Below are 19,527 nucleotides of genomic sequence, written 5' to 3' on the forward strand. Positions count from 1 at the left end.
TTAGCACTCTCCAGGTCCAGTAACTATTAGACGTAGGGTTAACATTCATTTTTTTTTCCATCCACACATCTATTTAATTTTTCATTTTGCAAATATGCATTAAGCTCTGTCCTTGTACCTTGCGCTACCGGCTTGCAAAGAGTGCTAAGAGACATTCTGAGCTTATCTGACATTGGTTAAGTATCAAGTTTTGTGATCCACTTTGCAAAGCTGATGGGTTAAATTCCCCAAATCATATAGCCATTCACTACCATAATTATTGCTCCTCCTCTGCAGTTAAGCAGGACCTAATGTTTGACGAATAATTAGCATGCCAACATAGCACTGATATTGTTATAAAGAGACCTCTGGAGCATCTACTTTGTGGAATGTCACCGTCACTACCAAACATAACATGTGGCATGACCTGTCAAAGATGATCCAAGCCTGGACTAGAAAGAAAACACAAGTCTCTTGATTTCCTATTTAGAATATGACCCATAGACATCTTGTCTCTTAAATTATCTCACCCAGAGGTGAGGTTCACAAAGTTAAACATCATGTCCCCTGTCTGGGGCTGATCTAATTAAGCATGGGCTAGTTATTTAGGATGGCTCACTGTCAACCACAATGGGACCAGGAAACTTAAAGACAAGTAGAGAGACAGAAAGGTTTAGCTGAGGAAAAACAGATACGTAAGTCACACTGTTGAGCACATTTTCTCTTTCCCAATTACAGGTACTTGAATTACTTTGCCACCAAATCTAGCCCAACTGGCGTAATCCTGGATCTCTGGGAAGCACAGAACTTCCCAGATGGAAACCTGAGCATGCTGGCAGCTGTCTTGGAAGAAATGGGAAGACATGAAACGGTGGTGTCCTTAGCAGCAGAAGGGCAGTATTAACCACCATGCTGGAAGGGGAAATGAAGGACAAAAATGCACAGGGAGTCTGTGGCCATCCAGGGGAATCACAGCTGAGGAGGAAATCCAGACGAGACCAATGCGCTTCACAGGCAAAACCGCAGCAGGAGCCAGAAGGAAAACAGATACAACTGCCAATGTACATGCCCACTTTCCTCGGACATCATCACGGGAGTTAAAAATTGTGTAAATTTGTACCTTGAATTTAGCTATCAACCTAATTTTCCTCTTAGTTGGGCTGTATGCTGTGTGGTACAGGATCTTACAGTTTCCTAGGAAACGCTTTTTATTGCTATCCAGATATATGGATAAACTTTCTTAACAAACCCAATTTCTACAAATGTTGTTTACATCAAATTGGACAGGGATGCAGACACTGTCCATGGCTCGTTCTATTTTTGTTCAAATCATTTGAAGTTGAAGCTGTGGACGGTTTGTTGTGTCTATTTCAGATTAGTAATTTACAGAGAAATCACAGACTTTTGCTACAAATCGTGTGCATCAAGTGTCTCAGATAATCCTCCCATCAGTGTTCTGTTTCTAGAACTTGTAGAACCAGTGTTACTGTTTGTTATCAGGGAAGTGGAGAAAGAATCTAAGTAAGTGTAAAAAAGAAATAACTAAGACTCCTATTCCTTGGAGGGACCCTTCTGGTGCCCTTTGGGAATAAAGCTGTAGCATTGCAGGGAAGACAGTGATTCACGTTTAACCCCACAAACAAGCATTTTTTCACAACATGTGTGTCTGTAATATGCAATATGAAGTGTTTCTTTTTTAAAAGGTATTATTATTATTATTTACAGGTATTCTGGTAAAAGGATTTTTTTTAATTTCTATTTTTGTTAGCAGTACTGTTAGTATTTGGGTATTGACTAGACCCATCCCACCTTTTCACCTATCAAGGTGGGTGTGGTCATCAGTTTAATTCAACATGCATCGCTTCCTTGACCTTTTACCGTTCCCTTATTCCACCCCAGCAAGGTGATAAATGCTGACTGGCTTTGTCAGTCTGTTCCTTCAGCTTGCTCAGGCAGGGTCTTCTTCCTCCTCTGAGTCTTAAGGAGACGTGTTCTCTATTAAGTTCACTTAATATTGCCGTTGTGTGGCCCCACGTCGACTCCCTATGGTGCTCTACTCTAGAGGCAGTGTGGTTGGAGGAATGGACTCTAAACTGGAGATCAGGAAACCAGTTCTCATTGTGGGTCTGTCACTGTCTTGTTGCGCCACCTTGAGAAATTCATTTAACCACACTGGACCTCAGTGTCCTCACTAGAAAGTGAAGGGGTGGGATTAGATCATCTCCATGTTCTGAAATGCTCAACTTCCACCATGATGCCTCCGGTCTCACTCATCAGTCTGAAGACCACAATGGACTCTGACCTAGATCATCATTTAAAATCATCAGCTGGTCTTTTGCCCAGGCTATTTAATGCCTTTCAAATAGTTCTGACATGGAAGATGATTATTCTAACCAGCATTATGATGTTGTTTGTTTGGCTTCAGTCGCTCTGCATCATTGCATTGTGCTGTTCACTGAGCGATGACAACCCTTTATTATATTTTTCTTAGCCTCTCTTGGGATGCCCCTGCCCCCAGCCTTCCTGACTGGTTGCAAGTTCTGTTTTATTATTGTCTTGGCATCTTGATAGCTAGACCACTCCTACAAGTTTATCTGGCAGTAGGAACTTGGTGCATTTTTTCTACCCCCCCCCACCCCTAATCTTTGCTGTCATAATATTCAGTAGCATTTATAAAGGCTGTCTAGTTAGCTCTTTAAAAACTGTTGTCCTTCAAAATGTTAGTCAACACACTACTTTGTGTAAACTATTATGTTTCCTTGGGACCATCACAAGCTCTTTCTTTAACACAAGGACTCAATTCATTCAGCAGGTGGGGATTAAAGAATCAATCAAAGCCCCGTAGCAAAACCAAAACTGAAGAACAAGCAGACATGTGTATGAATCGGAACCTTTAGAACATGACTGTGGTTTACTTTTAGGCTGGAGGCACAAGTTGCTGAACAGATTTGAATTATACATGTTCTTCCATCTTTCCATGTTTCCACTCCTATTTTGGTAGCATCTTGAGATTTACTTGATGCCTCCGCCATCCTCATCCCTGAGGAACTGCTGATACCTTGCTATGGAGCCTCTTCGTTCTTTCATGCTTTTTATTCCTTACCTTCTGTTTTGGACATAGATTCTATAAAATCTCTCTCAGCCCACCCCCTGCATTAGGATTTCCATATTTAAAATATTTGTACACTGACTGGGGAAGGGAGAGATTGCACTATAAACAAGTTCAGTGGATGGTTGTAGCCATGAGTAAAACTGTATTCTAAATTAAAAATCAAATATATATACATGCAGTTAGTTATACATTTTTTAAAAGGAGGAAGAAAGAGAGCTATTGTCCAGTCTTACATTTTGAAATAAACTTGTCAAGATTATGCATCAGTACCGGGGTTGTGGAATCATCTATGGAAATCAAGAACTAGAATCTGAACTGAATGCTCAAAGAAACTTCTATGCCTAGTGAAAATTAGAGGGGAGCAACTATGTAGCTATGAAGATGAATCAGTTCCACAACTGTTACTAAAAACTTTGACTAAAAAGTCACCAACACAGAAATATTGAACACAAACAGGAATTGTTTTACTGAAGTCATTGAGAACCCTTGGGGCTCACTTCAGATGCTTTTTTGGTTCAACTTCCCACCACCAGAAAAGGGAAAAGTGAGGTACTCATCTGTCAGAACTCTTAATGTTTCCTATTAAGTGAATGACAACTTCGATACATACACTATTTATACCAAATAATTTTCACTACAAATTCTGATTTCCTTCTCCTTTGGAGTAAAGTAATAGCTGTTAGATTGCTTTCAAACTTAGACGGTCCAGATGTAACAGTTCATTTCATAGGAAGCCACTTCATCAACCATTCTATGTGATACATCCTGCTTCTTTCTACACCGCTGGAGAGGCAGTTTGGCTGGCTTCATTTGGATAGAAAATAACTATCATTTGTGCATGCTGCCATCTAGTGGTGTACAACACAATCTAACCTGAGTTTAACATTCACTAGAATGTGTTTGACAAAGGGAATGAAAACCCGTAGAGTTCAAGGACCTTTATGACAAACAGATGTGGGGAAATTTTCACTTCAAATTTATAATTTTCTTATTCTCACTTTTTTTTCATTTGCATCACCCATCTCAATATTAGGTCATTGTGAGCCTAGTACATCAACTCATTCATACACAACATATCTTCAGTTGCTTCTTGTAACAGAACTATGTAAAATCTATATGAAACAGTCTTTGAAGAGTTGTCATTTTTAACATTTATGGTTTTCATTGGGGTTTGTATACTTTAAATCTCCTTTTAGTTCCTTAATATTTATCTTTGAAAATGTAAGAAGTATCTGCTTAGAAAGAAGTCTTATATATGCAAATGGAATACTATGTCTGGGGAAGAGAAAATTGGGGTTGTTAATCAAAGGGAAGAAAGCAGCTTCTTTTCTGCTGAATTTGGGAATCCAAAGGCAGAGGTTTCATCCTGTTTTTATTTTCTTCTTATCACACTCTTTCAAGTTTCCTTAATGTATCCGGAAGGAACAGAAGTTGGATTCAGAATTGATAACTGGCATGGTGATGACAAATCTGTGTAACACCAAGGTACTCACAGCTAACAGCTGTTTCACAAACGGCATTTTCCAAATGAAGTCACCTCTGCTATGCAGAAAACTCCCATCCTGCTGTGAGCAAGTTAGGCTCTTCAAGAACTGGACAACTTTTTTGGGTGAGGTGTTCAATATCAAACTGCATAATCATTAGCCATTTTCATATATACTATTTTATAGATTTAAGTCTCTCAACTATCAAAAAGTAGAGCGATTTTTAGGAGAAAACAGTCGTGGGGACTGAGTTCAGGATACTCTGAAACTGTGCGACCAGTAATTTTTTTAAGGTATCTTTTCCTACAAGTAAGATATCTGAAAAGTCAACGTTTTGAGGGTGGAATCAAGACTTTTCACTTCTCCTGGAGAAGAGCAACAAGGCCCTTGTCTCATGTGTCCTTCTGTGTGTCTCTGTCAGGATCACAGCAGCTGTGCTCTTGGTCTGCTTACTCCTCTGTAATCCACATATGCAGAAGGGAGTTAATAAGGTGATCATCATCTCCCCAGAATTCAAAGGTCTTTGCCTCTATAAGGTCTGCCCCTATGGGGCCAGGAAAATATAAACCTATATAAGGACCTGCAAGAGAGCATAAAGAAGGTAGAAAAGGTTTATTTGTTGGGTTTTCAAGCCTTCAAGTTGAATGAGTCTTAGCTTTTGCTGGGCAGTTGTTCTGGACAAGTCATCAGTTTCATGTGGAGAACTCAGTGCAAGCCCAAGGCTAATGAACGAGAGGGGGCTCATGGAAACACAGCTGAAATGAAACAGGACTTTATCCATCTTCTTTGAGAATGGAGGAGCTTTTGTGAAGCAGAACATCATTGCTCAAGATAATGGTTGATGAGCATTAGATTTTATAGATCTAATAAGGAAAATATTTTATTATCTCAAGTTAACATTTTTTTACCTCTCGAGTGCCTCATAGGACCAACTATTACTCTTTGGTTTTTATTTTTCTTTTTGTATTGTTTTTATATATTATTTAACCTTGCTGAGCTAGTATTGACTGAAATCTTTAGAACTTTGCCTCTGTGCAATGAAGTAATGTTTCTCTACCCTAAGATATCTATTTGTATAATCTCTGGCTGTAATGATCACTTTGGAAGATTTCCTTTGCATCTCTAATTATTTCTTTTTAATGGAATAAGGCATAAGGGGGAATAAATATATTGTAACCAATGTTATGTAAACCCATATCCATAAAGGCCAAGGAAGCCAAATGAAGTCATTTCCAGAATTCTAGTGCGAAAAACCTATTTTTGAAAAGTGGAGAGATGGCTTTGTGTAGCACTGGGTGGGTTTTCTCTGCAGACTAAGTCTAGCAATGAGCTTCCAGATCCTTTAGTTTTATCAGCCTTGTGCTTACCCCATTTTCATAAATGCTACTTTAACAGCCAGTCTTCGTAAGAGTTCATGGTTCCTAGGTTTTCTGGTCACCTCATTGTATTGATCTGTGGTAGGGTATTAACGGGCTCATTCAACCAAATGTAACGTGTGCCTCAGACCTATTTAGCATGGTTGGGGGGCATCAGCAGGACAAACCAACAGGTACTCCGCAAGTGTACTGGCACAGCAAGCCCAGCAATTATTAGCAGCTCTTCATCAGCCTGCTGTCTACTCAGACGCTTGCCTACTGAAGGGACCTGTCCAGAGATCTTCTGGAATCCCAGGTTGGGAATCTCTGCAGAATATCATGACAGTTGTGGCCCAAATAGCTTCTGAGTAGAAACAAGGAAGCTGCCCTGAGATATAGTCAGCTGCCCACCTGCCATAGTATTTGCTACCGAATGCCAGCCTTTTAACATACCATTTCAGATTTGTCCTTCAACAAAAATATAAATTGCAAGTCATACCATTTAAGGGTCTTTTACAAATATGTCTAAATCGTGTGTCATTTTTAAGTTCCAAAGGTCTACTGGACTAAGTACTATCCGACCAGCTGTAGAACCTGATGGCACTGACCCGGGGTGGAATAACCCTCAGTACTGGCGTTTAGAAGATGAATTGTGGGCAGGTTTTGGTGATCAGCAGCCTAAGGACTGATGGGCTCTCTTTTGGCCTCTGATCCTGAGCACTCTGGAGGCAGCATCGGAGACTCGGGACCTGAGCTATATAGGTTCTCAGTGTTAAAACAAACCTGTTTAGAGTGACATATAAGAGCAAGAAATCTACAGCTGGTGTAAAATACCTTTGCCTTTTCTATTCTGAAAGTAACGAATGGCATCTGTACATGTAGGGGTAAAAACTCAGATGTCTACTCCTCCAGGCCATGGACAAGAAAAAGTACAGCAGTCAGAACAAGTGGAACAAGTGATTTGCATTCTCTTCTTCATGCTTTCCTAGACCTGCTATTGGTAGCGCAGCCCTCGCCCTCCAGACATAATGCATCGAGCCCAGTTGCAGGGAACATCACTGTGTGTGTGTGATGGCACGGTGTTATATGTGTTGAGTTTAATGTTGAGCTGAAGCAAGTTGGTGACCTTCCTCTTTGCTCTTTGTAAAGAAGACACCAATGTTTGTCAGAGAAAAAATCCCCAGCAGTCGTGTTGAAGAGGCAGTGTCATCCACCTGCTGTCCCCTTTGGAACAGTTCAACTGCAGAAAGGTCGGATTGAGGTTTTGTGCTTTGTCGTTTTTCTTTTTTAAACAAAACATGACAACCTTGGCTTTTCCGATATGGAACACTTTTGTTGTTGTCGAGTTCCCTCTTGCTGTATCTTCTATGCAATTCCTTTTCTAAAAAACCCCCGGCAGAGGTAGACTGCCCTCCGGACATCTGTCCGGCGCCTTGCTGAGTGGTGGAGGTGAGGGATACCAGCTCCGGGTGTGCCTCTTTTCTCTCCCTGGCTGCCAATCCTGATTTTTCCTGCAGTCCCCTTGGTTTGTAAATTGCCTGCATTTATTCTGTCAGCCAACATGTACAAAATGTAAGAAAGAATTTTTAAACAGGTAATAAATTATATTTATAAGCAACAAAGTGCTGCCTCCTTCACTTCATAACAAGGTTCTCCTGCGTGTTCAGAGCCGCCACGTGTTTCTTCAGTGGGACAGAAAGGCTTTGGGTCCTGCGTGGATGGTGATCACAACCTCCTGCAGGCACAGGATGAGGTTTTAGCATGGTGCTACTAAAAAATCAGCTGCACATTGGAATGACCTGAGAGGCCTTAAGAACTAATGCCAGGGTCACACCTCCAGAGATTCTGATGAAAGTGGTCTAGGGGTAGCCTGAGTCTTGAGTGTTAAAAGCTCCTGGATGGTACTAATGAGCAGTTAAGGGTGAGAACCAATGTCTTAGAACTTCTGCAGAATTCCTTGGGGCGGGAGCTTCTAAATAGAGTGTCAAGCCCTGCCCCCAGAGATCTGATTTTAAATGAAGTTTGCAAACAACTATACTAATAGGTAGGAAATGAAAGGTGAGCAAATACCAGCAGAGGAGTTCAGCTTGGTACAGGACTGCTGGCCACTGCCTTAGGGCGAGCAAGCCAAGGGTTCCAGCTGTGAGGTGGGAAGCAGCTGTGAAGCTGAGGACCAGAATCAAAGACAGCCCTGTCCTCCAAGACAGAACAACCTGGAGACACTTCCTTAGAGGGACTGCCACCTGCCCCCACCCCTCCCCTCAGCCTCGGTGGCTGAAAGGTGTAAGCAACTGCCCAGCACTGAGAAACTGGTCCATGCCATGGGCTAGAAGAAAGTGACTTAAAACAATCGATGCTGGGATCACGAATTCAAATGTTTTTCCAAGGCTAAGGAAGTAATGGAAATACATAAACTGGAACCTGGGTAAAATCAAAGGGAGATGTAAGGGCTGTAGCTGAGCTAGAGAATTCAAATTCCATATAAAAGAATGAAAATACAATGAAAACAATAAAACACAAAAACTGCACTTTACATAGAAAACCCATGGTGGCAAAGGCTCAGCCCTGTTACCAGACTGCTAACCCCTAATTAGAGGCTTTGGTGGCTGAGAATCCTGCTGAGAAGGCCTTACCTAGGATGGCATGCAAGCATTTTCAAAGACTATTCACTGAGGGCCCAACCTAAGCCCCTGTCTCTCAGTGGAGGTCCCTGGAGTGTTCTGAAGCTTGGCCTCCCTCTGCTCCTCTCTCTCAGTACCAGCATATGGGTGCCAAGCAAAGAACCTTCAGCAGCCCCAGAGATCCCCACAGCTAAGCTCAGATCAGAACCTAGGGTAGAAATTAGAAATTACTTTGCAGAGACAAAACTTCTGAGAGTGCAGTCATCTGTACTTTGCTGCAGACAACAAGCTTGCAACTTACAAAATGACCAATGCCAAGAAAATAACCTTTTTTCCTCAGCTGAGATTTACTGTCAGTATGCCTGTGAGTTCTGCGAAAAGTTTAACTTGAGCCCATGACACACAGAAGCGGGGTGTACAGAAGGTGGGAGAGATGTACCAATAGCAAATCTCAGCTGGTTTTATATGTTGCTAATTGTAGATCCTGCTAAACTAATGGCAGGAAGAAAAAGCAGCATTGGCCAGGCACAGTGGCTCATGCCTGTAATCCCAGAACTTTGGAAGGTTAAGATGGGGAGATCACTTGAGCCCTGGAATTTTGGACCAGCCTAGGAAACACAGTGAGGCCTTGTCTCTATTAAACATAAAATTAACCAGCCATGGTGGTGCATGCCTGTAGTCCCAGCTACTTGGGAGGCTGAGATGGGAAACTCACTTGAGCCCAAGAGATCGAGGCTGCAGTGAACTATGATTATGCCACTGCACTCCAGCCTGGGCAAGACAGAATGAGACCTTGTCAAAAAAAAAAAAAAAAAAAAGAAAGAAAGAAAAAGAAGAAAGAGAGAGAAGGGAAGGGAGGGAGAGATGGAAGGAAGGAAGGAAGGAAGGGAGGGAGGGAGGGAAGAGAGAAAGAGAGAGAAAGGAGAGAAAGAGAAGGAAAGAAAGAGAAAGAAAGAAAAGAAAAGAGAAAAAGAAAAGAAAAAACAGAGGAAAGAGAGAAACGAAGGAAAGAAAAGAAAGAAAGAAAGGAGAAAGAGCAGTATTGAGCACCTGTGATGTACTTGGCATGGGCCCTCACATATTTCAGACACTCATCTTATTGGTTCCTCCCAAGAGCGCAAAGAGGTGGGAATTTACAGGTGGGAAGATTGGGCTCAGATTATGTACTTCCAAAGAATGAAAAAAGTGGAAAATGGTGGAATTTAAGCAGGTCAGTCTGAATCCCAGCGCCAGGATGCACTCTTTTGACACAAGTGCAGCTGGCTAACCACCACCAATCTCACCCAAACTCTTCATTCTCTGTGTGTCAGATGCAAACCTTCCTGCACTCTCCATTCCCCAGACAATTTTGGGCTTCCCTGGTCCTGATCCAATCTCCAATGGATCCCCTCACAAACCAAACTTCTCATTCTGCCCTCCCGGGTCCACAATGCTTGGAACAATAGCCCTAACACATTCCCTCCCCTTTTGCAGAGGTGACAATTCAGGGGCAGCAGCAATAGGCTCATCCTTCCACATCTCAAATACTCCACAGCTGGGAGGCGGGTGGGGTCTTTCTCATACAGCACTGCTGATTCCAGATCATTGCATTAAAACCCAATGCTTTGCATGTCAGGCCTCCCGGCTCAGCCGGCCAGCCCCTCTCTGCCTCTCACTCCCTGCGCCCCTTCCCATTCTCCTGTGGCACTAGAGAATTTTGCCTCACAACCTTCCTCTCCCAAGACTGCCACCTTCAAAATCCAAGAAGACAACAAATCTAAAGGCCAGGATTTGAGTTCCTCTTTCATCACCAACAATGTTGCCTATGAACTAAATTCACCCACTCCTGTTAGGTAACATGGGGTATCTTAAAATGGTGCCATACCTTAAGATGGGGCCGGTTCCGGGTTCTTCTCCCCTCCTTGACTGAGCACTGTCTGAACCCGCCAAAGGAGGGCCAATCAGAAAGAAGCATCTCCCGCCTTCCCTTGGGCCCACCCCTAGCCCAATCCACGTAGGCCCAAGGGATATAAAACCCAGCACACCAGCAGCCCTCTCTCTTCTCTTCCTTCTCCTTGCGTGGTGCCACTCGATACCTCCAATGAAGATCTCTTGACCGCGACCGGTGTAGTTTGGTCTCCACCCGGCCCCTTTCATTGGTGCCGTGACTCGGATCGGGACTCCCCACCCCCCTCAGTGGGACCCCGATCCCTTTTGGGCTCAGTCCAGACCCCGGCTGGTCTTCGCTCATTTTCCTGTTCGCCGATCTCTACGCCCAACACCGGCCTCATCTCGGTAAGTCTCCCCTTCCGGTGTCTGACACCAGTCGACCGGCTCCTGCCTCGGCCGCCCACACGGCTGCCGTAAATCCTATTTTAGACTCGGCCTCCAGGGAGCGGGGTTCCCTCCTTTTCCTCCTCACTCGCCAGGCCTGGGCCCCTTCCCCTTTCTCACTCCGAAAATCCTCGTACCAGGTGGCCCATGGCCCTCAGCCTCCTAGAGGCCCTCAGTCCTTTCGTTTCGGTGACAACCGACTCAAAGGGTCTGACTCACAGTATGGTCATCGGCTGGTAGGGGATGCCCTGCCCAGCCCTTTGCCATATATTTCCGTAAACCCCCTCTTCTCATAATGGGAGCCTCTGCATCCCTGCCGGCCGACTCTCCCTTACAATGCCTTTTAAATAACTTATCAGCCCTTGGTTTGGCTGCTGATCTCAAACCTACACGCCTCATTAAATTGTGCACTCAAAACTGGCCCAACTACCCCCTAGACAACCAAAACAGATGGCCCACTTATGGGTCCTTTGATCCCAACCTTCTCTGGGATCTCTACAACTATTGTGAGTGAACAGGAAAATGGGCAGAGATCCCCTACATTCATGGCTTCTTTCTTCTACGGGACAAACCCAACCTCTGCCTCCCTTGCAAGCCGCAACACCTTATCGCTGCTCTCAAGCTACCAACCTCTCCCGCTCCCGATTTTGATCCGGCCGACGAACCCCCCCCATACCACCACCCTCCACCTCATCTTCCGGTCACCGCTCAACCAGTAGCTGCCCAACCCCCCCACGCCCCGCCCCCTCTTCCGGTACCTCCCCCCCTCATTGCCTTCATCCTCAACCTCTTCCTCCCCATCTTTTAGCCCTCCCACTACCCGTTCCAGGTCACACCTTCCCGTCCTTGCCCCCCTCAGGGAGGTTGTGGGGGAGGAGGGCATTGTCCGTGTCCATGTTCCTTTCTCTATGGCCGATCTGTCTCAAATTGAAAAACGCTTAGGCTCTTATACCTCTAACTCCGCCTCCTACATCAAAAAGTTTCATTATCTCCTACAAGCTAATAGTCTCACTTTCCACGATATCTACATGATCCTCTCTAACACCCTTCTCCCTGAAGAGTGCCAGCGGATCTGGGAGCAGGCCCGCACCTATGCAGATGAGGTCCATCAGACAACCCCCACCCTACCACTAGGTGCACAGGCAGTCCCCGAACAAGAGCCTAATTGGGACTATAACGCCCCAAACGGCATTGCCACCAGAGACCACTTCGCCACCTGCCTAATAACTGGACTGCACAAGGCAGCCCAAAAGGCTGTTAATTTTGAAAAACTCCATGAAATAGTACAAGAAAAACATGAAAACCCGTCTGCTTTCCTTGACCGCCTTACACAGGTGCTCCAGCAATACACCAACATAGACCCAGAGGCCCCTGATGGCCGGCAGCTCCTCCTGTCTCATTTTTTTGCACAGAGCTTTCCTGACATCAGGGCCAAACTTAAAAAGTTAGACAGAGGCCCCTTCACTCCACAGATCGAGATCTTAGCAACGGCATTCAACGTTTATCACAACCGAGATGAGAAGGCCAGGAGACAAAAGTACCAAATGTTGGCTCAAGCTCTCCAAGCCTCTCCTCGGTCCGCCACAGGGTCACAGGGCCGTAAATCGCCCTCCACCCACCCTCAACGTCAGCCACCTGGGCCCTGTTTTAAATGCGGTAAGAAAGGACATTGGGTCCAAGAGTGCCCAAATCCCAGGCCCCCCAGCCGGCCCTCTCCAAAATGCCACCAGCCTGGCCATTGGGCCGTGGATTGCCCCGGTCCCCGAAGGGGGGCCGGGTCCACCCTCGGCCCAAACTCTGATCTTCTAGGACTGGCCATTGAAGACTGACGGGGCCTTGGGACTCCTTTCCCAACTCAGATCATCACTTCACAGGAGCCCAGGCTCTTAACGGTGGAAGGGCGTCCCGTCATCTTCCTCCTTGATGCTGGGGCTACTTTCTCGGTCTTGCGAGAGTTTTGGGGTGCCACTTCCCTTTTTAGATCTCCTATAGTCGGGGTTGGAGGTCAAACCATTCGCCCCAGGGCCACTCCTCCCTTATCTTGCTCCCTCTCAGGCCACATTTTTTCTCACAGTTTCCAGCAACTCACAGCCACATGTGCCATCTGTCAGCGTACAAATCCACAAACCCCTTTTAGGCCAGGGCCTTTCCCAACTCACTAGGCTAGGGGTCACAACCCAGGGAGCGATTGGCAACTTGACTTCACTCATATGCCCTCGATCAAGAACTCAACTACCTTCTAGTCCTAGTTGACACCTTTTCCGGATGGGTTGAAGCCTTCCTAACTACCAAAAAGAGGGCAAGTACAGTTGCTTCCATCCTACTATCTGAAATTATCCCACAGTTTGGAAATCTCTCTTCCCTCCAAACTGACAATGGCCCCGAGTTCACCTCCCAAATGTCTCAAAACATAGCAACTGCCCTCAACATTCCTTGGCACTTCCACATCCCCTACCACCCTCAGTCCTCCGGAAAAGTCGAGCAGACTAACCGTACCCTTAAAGAAACCCTAACCAAACTCACCCTAGAATTACACCTAGATTGGGTAAAATTACTACCTACAGCCCTGTTCAAATTCTGGGTGCTCCCAAAAAAGCCCACCCTTCTGTCTCCCTTCGAGATTATGTATGGCTGACCTGCACTCCCACTAGGTATCAGTCCCACCTCTTGGAAGGTCCCACAACACATTAGCTATCCCCTCCTGTCCTTCATCCGGTGTGAGCTGTGGAAGCGACAGGAGTGCCTGTTGCCCGATACTACCCGCAGTCACCAGTTCTTTCCCCTTAAACCAGGGGAGTGGGTGTTTTACTCTCCACCCAGCCCTACTACATCTGTCTCCCTAGTCCCTAAGTGGAAAGGGCCTCTCCAAATTATACTCTGCACTCCCACAGAGTATATACTCTGCTAGACTCCAAGAATCACCAGGACGTCTAACTCCTTGGCTTCACATTTCCAGGTTGAAACCGGCTACCAACCCGGACCACACGAAGAACCAAACTGCTTACACCCCGCTCTCATGCATCTCCTAAGTCCTCTTCTCTGGCTTTCTGCCTCTCACATCTTTACACTTGCCTCCGCCGGTGGGCCCTCTTCCCAGCCCTATTCTCACTATGATAGAAAACGGCTGGGACCCTCTCTTCCACATGTTCCACTTCGCCGTCTGGCTCCCACATCAACAAACACACCCCCTTCCTATATTATCATGGACGTCACATCTAACGAAGTCTTCATGTCTAGTGCCCTACTGCTTGGCCTCATACTCATACTGTTACCCCACACACAACCCTGACAGTTCTCCCTGTGCCCCCTCCCCACAGCGCCCCCACTCAGCAGGAAGCAGCCACATGAACCACGACACCCATTTTCCCCCATTTAAGAAAACAAAAAGGGAGAAATGTTAGGTAACATGGGGTATCTTAAAATGGTGCCGTACCTTAAGATGGGGCCGGTTCCAGGTTCTTCTCCCCTCCTTGACCGAGCAGTCTGAACCCGCCAAAGGAGGGCCAATCAGAAAGAAGCATCTCCCGCCTTCCCTTGGGCCCACCCCTAGCCCAATCCACGTAGGCCCAAGGGATATAAAACCCAGCACACCAGCAGCCCTCTCTCTCTTCTTTTCCTTCTCCTTGCATGGTGCCACTCGATACCTCCAATAAAGATCTCTTGACCGCGACCGGTGTAGTTTGGTCTCTGCCCGGCCCCTTTCAACTCCTGCAATCACACTCTTTTGAAATCTGACCACAGCCCCTCTCTCTCAGTAACTGCGGAGATACCACCACTGCCCCATCAGGATTCCCTGTTCTGGGACCTGGGTTTTTTTGTTTGTTTTTGTGTTTTTGGTCTGTTAGCTCCTCTAATTAATTCCTTCCCTCCTCTGGCCCATCAGCCCCTTGATAGTAATAATTCTTACTTTCCATGACCTGTTGCTGCATTTGCATGATAAACTAGTACCCTGAATGAATCCTGTCTTTGTTGTCTCTATACCTGTATTTGGGTTGCTGACAGAAAGATAAAATCATAAACCACAAGAAAAGTGGCACTATGAATTTCTGTTAATACTATAGTTGAGCACTTACCACATGCTTGGTGCATGGATTATGTCATTTCATCTTCAGAACAACTCCAGATAGTGGATATTAACACCATTCTCATCTTCAAGGGGAAGAAACTGAGTCTTTGAGAGGTCAAAACGTGCCCAGTCACACAACTGAGGGAGGGAGGGAAGCTGGATTCACACCAACAGGCCACCTAGCAGCCCCGAGTCTACGCTTGGCCACTGTGCCACAGTCAGCTTCATGAAGCCTAACCTGGCCCTCAGAGTTGCCCATAACCATCTGGCTTTTTCCCCAGCAAGCTGTAATTTTCCAGTGCAATTTTAAACCTTCTTCACTTCTCTTAAACCACTGACTTCCCTGCCTTTCCCCTCACTCTCAGTAGATGACTGTGTTTCCTTCACAAAGAAAGTAGAAGCCATCAGACCATTTCTCTTGTTCTCCTGCCATGAAATGTGAAAAACTTACCTGCATCTGCCTCCTTCATGGTGCCTTTCCACCTGCTACTATGTGATATTTTCAAAGACAATAAATAAATAAATAAATAAATAAATAAGCAAGCAAGCAAGCACAACTATAACATAACAGTCATGTTTTTTTTCCAAGGGGAGAATGAAGCCATTTTATTTAGGGGAATGTTAAAACAAAGCCATATACAATCTGTAACAAATACAATACAATTGTTTGTTCCCTAGTCCTGAATAATTACAGTATATACAAAATCTGTAAGGCACTGGTTCCCCCAAAAGAACAAATGAGTCTTCTTGTGAAACAGACAACGAAACCCCTATATTGCCAATTTTTCTCCAAAAAATATGGCATTGTTTTTTCTGTTTTGTTTTACAAGAGGAATCACAATTGCTAAATTAAGTCACTTCTGATGCCATTTCTTTCATTTCCACTGCTATGTGTCTGGGTTTTCTAAGACAATATAACTACTGAACATGTTCAAGTTTAAAAAACTGTAATTCTCTCAGTGCCGTTCCACCCACAAACAAAGAAGAATCAGATCAGACCAACAACATAAAACTTCTAATGAATATGCATGACTGTAGGAACATGAAATTCAGTCATTATTAAGTACTTGCTATACTTGACTACATGCCAATTGAAATGTGTCAAAGAATTCCCTGTAAATAAAATTTCAGCATGTTTTCTAAGAACTTTCTGTTTGGGGAATTCAAAAATGGGCACTAATGACTTTTGAGCAGTGCTTTCCAGGAGGTCAAAGGCCTGTTTCCTCATACATAATGTTCATAGCACTCTTTTTGTGATTTAACAATCTACACACTTTTATAAATAAATATTATGTTTCATTTAGTACTTTATCATCCATAATATCTTACTCTCTAATCCACATAATGGAGTTGTGCCAGACTCCAAACTGAACATAATATTTATATATACATATATATTTATATATATACACACGTAAACTATAAACCTGAATATCTTAGCATACAAAACTTATCTAACAACTAATAATTTAGGATTCCTTTGAGAGGGAGGGGTTAGAAGAAACTCTTCTTAGTCTTTGAAATAGTCGTGGCAGTAAGCAATAAACGACATTATTAATTTCTGGATTCTCATTTATTCAAGTGAAAGACAAAATAAAATTCACTTCTGAGCCGCTAGAAATTTTGAAATCATAAAGGATTATTGGGAAATGAGTAGTCTTTAAGAACAATTTAGTGTTATCTAAGTAAAGTGGATTTTGGTAAGATACAGAGAAAAATCTATGCATAAATAAATTGTTTCATTGAGCGGCTACAATCGCTAAGTGGGTCTTTTTAAGTATCTCAGGAATGTTTTTAAAATATTAATAGTGAATAAATTAGATTGAGGACTAGGACCAATCTTTTCCAAAGCAACCAAATATAATAAGGAAGAAGTTTGAAGACTATTTTAATTTCTTCCCATCCTTCATTGGAACCAACACCTCCCTAGAAATCTAGCTTAATTTCAAATCATCTCCTCCCCACAAAATATTCTGATTTGAAGTTATCCACATTCAAGTATTTACCAAAAAGAAAACATAATTTTATCTACAAGGTAAGCCCAACCTCACTTAAATTTAGGAAAAACCCAAGAAACAAAAACATGTCCCACTTAACTGGCATAAATGTTTACCTGTTGTTTTGTAGATGATCTGTTTAGAGGCACTGAAGTTTCTCTTCAAGGCTCAGATGATTAGTCACACTTAGTTCTAACCATATATTCCTTCTAGGCTATCCCTAAGAATATAACTGACACAAGAGAAAGGAACCTTTACATTATTATTGAGGTTATTTTTAATATCAATTAAAGCAGCATTCTGATTACAGTTCTACTTGGAACCAACTGTTTTCACTCTTTAAAAACACAATTTTTTTTTTCAAATTCAAGGATTATGAAATTCTTCTGTCTTAGTTACAAACAAAATGCAGCTATGAAGCACTGAGAAGTAAATGCAAAATATAGAAAGAATCTTCATGATTCTCCCAAACTGTAAGCACAGCTCACAAACTCTCATTGCTTTAGAATGTTTTCTGGATGAACAAGTTACCAGCTGCAAACCGACTTCAGAAGTGAGGAAAAAGGTTTCTCATGTTTCATGTAGCTGTCAAATTTTCAAAAATCCTCCATCCTTCAATCACCCAGTGGGGAAAATGTGTTATAAAACACTGCCCCCTGGAGTATTCTGGGAGGAATGTCTTAAAAAAAAAAAACAGCAAGGGGAAAGTACTTTCAAATTCTTTACTAACCACTAACCACTACAGAATTTCTAAGCAGCAAAAGAAAACCACAGAAAGGAAATGCACATGAATAAAGTTGAGCAGGATGTGTACAACTTTAAGCTGTATCATATTCATGTTGCTAAACAATATTGGCCTTCTCGATGATTTTATTCGTGTTGCTCCAAAGTTAAAACCCTGTAGAACTAAGTAGGTGAAGAGATATTTTGTATAAGTGCCACAGAAGATAAAATATAATAAATTAAATAGTGAATTGAGCATCACTAGAATAAAATAAAATGAGTAGGCATTCCTAAGATGTGAAATGATCACCTAAGATATACATGCTCCATCCATATTGATTTTAGAACAAAACACAACAGCCCATAATATTTTCTGGCATCCACTAACTCTCCTCTGCTGTCCCATCTAGAGGTTATGTTTCTCTATTTTTAAAATAAAATATAGTTAAATTAGCCTGACGGATGTTTCCTCTCTATCCCTTATCTCAGACACATACAAAACAGACAGACAATAACAAAAAGACATCATCTTTATCTATACAAAATAAGGTACGCACACTTTTTTCTTTGTGCTTCTGAGATTGGCTCCTTTGCATATATAAGATACAAGCCATCTGCACACCCTCATTCCCTATCTTTGTTGACATGTTCCTCTTACAACACAAGAGCAAATTACCTCTATTTTAAAGCACCTGTCTTCAACACAGCTCATGACAATTTTATTTAATATTGATCCTTTGATTGAGAGATCAAAACCATGCACAGGTCAATCTTCTGCACATTCAAAAAAAAAAAAAAGCTTTCTTTGTGTTTAATGAAAAGGATTTTACCATGAAAGAGATGTCTAACACAATCAGAAACAGAAGTGGTTCTGAAGAACACCTATCAACAATTACGTCTATTAGAGTCACATAAACCTTCATTTGTTCCACATTGCCTGAAGCTGCAAAAGGCCACCTGCAGGAATTCCAAATGTGATCCTAGACAGGTGGTGTTTGTACCCAGTGCATTCACATTACCGTAGCGGCCCCAAATGCAGGGATGGCCAAAGTGGTCTGAGGAGGCAAAGGCGGGGTGGGGAGTATGTTTAAGATGAGTTCCGTTCTATGTCCTCCAACTTAGACTGTCTATTGGTTCGCAGAGTGCAACAATATTTTACCAATGGAAAGACGTGTATTTTAATTTACTTTCCAGCAGAGTTCCTGGGAAGAACTCTGTTGTTATTATTTAAACTATAATACTATAACCCTTAAACCATCCACATTATCTGTTTTATTTTGGCAAAATGAAAGCATCTTAAAAAAAAAAAAAAAGGCAATCCCAAAATACAGGGCTTTCTTAGAAAGCAACATGCATCATATCTTGAACAAGTTACCCAAGCGGTTTCTCCCTCCTACAAACAGACATGGATCAATCTCTGCTTCTGGGAGCCTCTCTGTCTTTGTCCAGGTCGCTCCCTGAGAGGTGAGGTCTGAACCCACTGGGAAGCAGGATGATGTTCAAGGCTTGTACTGTGGATGCTTATTTGATGTCTTTTGCTATGCCCACAAACAGAAGAGTACCTGTTGGCTTTCTGTAGAGATGCTTACTTTTCCTCTCATATCAGAGTTTAATGTCCTGTGACTCTGACATTTTGGCAAGTGTTTTCTTAACCCGCAGGGCTGTCAGCCTTGATGCAGGATTGTGAGCCCAGCATTCTGTCATGAGTTTCCCCATCTGCCTTAGACACTGAGGAAGAGAAATGTTAGAAAAATGTATCACCTGCAAGGCTGGCACCTGAAACAATGTAGCTTTTTAGTTTTAGGTTCATTAAGTTTGAATATATTTTTAAAAGGTACCCTTAAAACCATGTAGAAGTAAAATTCTGTAAGCTTTTT

The 19,527-nt window shown here is 43.2% G+C and overlaps 2 protein-coding genes across 9 annotated transcripts in view; one reads left to right on the forward strand and one right to left on the reverse strand.

The window, feature by feature from the left end:
- Positions 1-7,552, forward strand: part of UNC5C (unc-5 netrin receptor C) — a 397,344-nt gene extending 389,792 nt beyond the window's left edge. Inside the window, exon 16 of the mRNA XM_055296967.2 lies at positions 718-7,552. Coding sequence (XP_055152942.2) covers positions 718-883 — 166 coding nt within the window. The 3' untranslated portion in view covers positions 884-7,552. The remainder of the gene's footprint in view (positions 1-717) is intronic.
- A 7,936-nt stretch (positions 7,553-15,488) lies between these two features.
- BMPR1B (bone morphogenetic protein receptor type 1B) overlaps positions 15,489-19,527 on the reverse strand; it is a 398,805-nt gene continuing 394,766 nt past the window's right edge. For all 8 annotated transcript variants that reach the window (XM_055296979.2, XM_055296981.2, XM_055296980.2 and 5 more), the window contains one exon: positions 15,489-19,378. In XM_055296979.2, the coding sequence (XP_055152954.1) occupies positions 19,253-19,378 (126 nt within the window). In that variant the 3' untranslated portion in view covers positions 15,489-19,252. The remainder of the gene's footprint in view (positions 19,379-19,527) is intronic.

Source organism: Symphalangus syndactylus, chromosome 10 (assembly GCF_028878055.3).
Source record: "Symphalangus syndactylus isolate Jambi chromosome 10, NHGRI_mSymSyn1-v2.1_pri, whole genome shotgun sequence".
Taxonomy (NCBI): Eukaryota; Metazoa; Chordata; class Mammalia; order Primates; family Hylobatidae; genus Symphalangus; species Symphalangus syndactylus.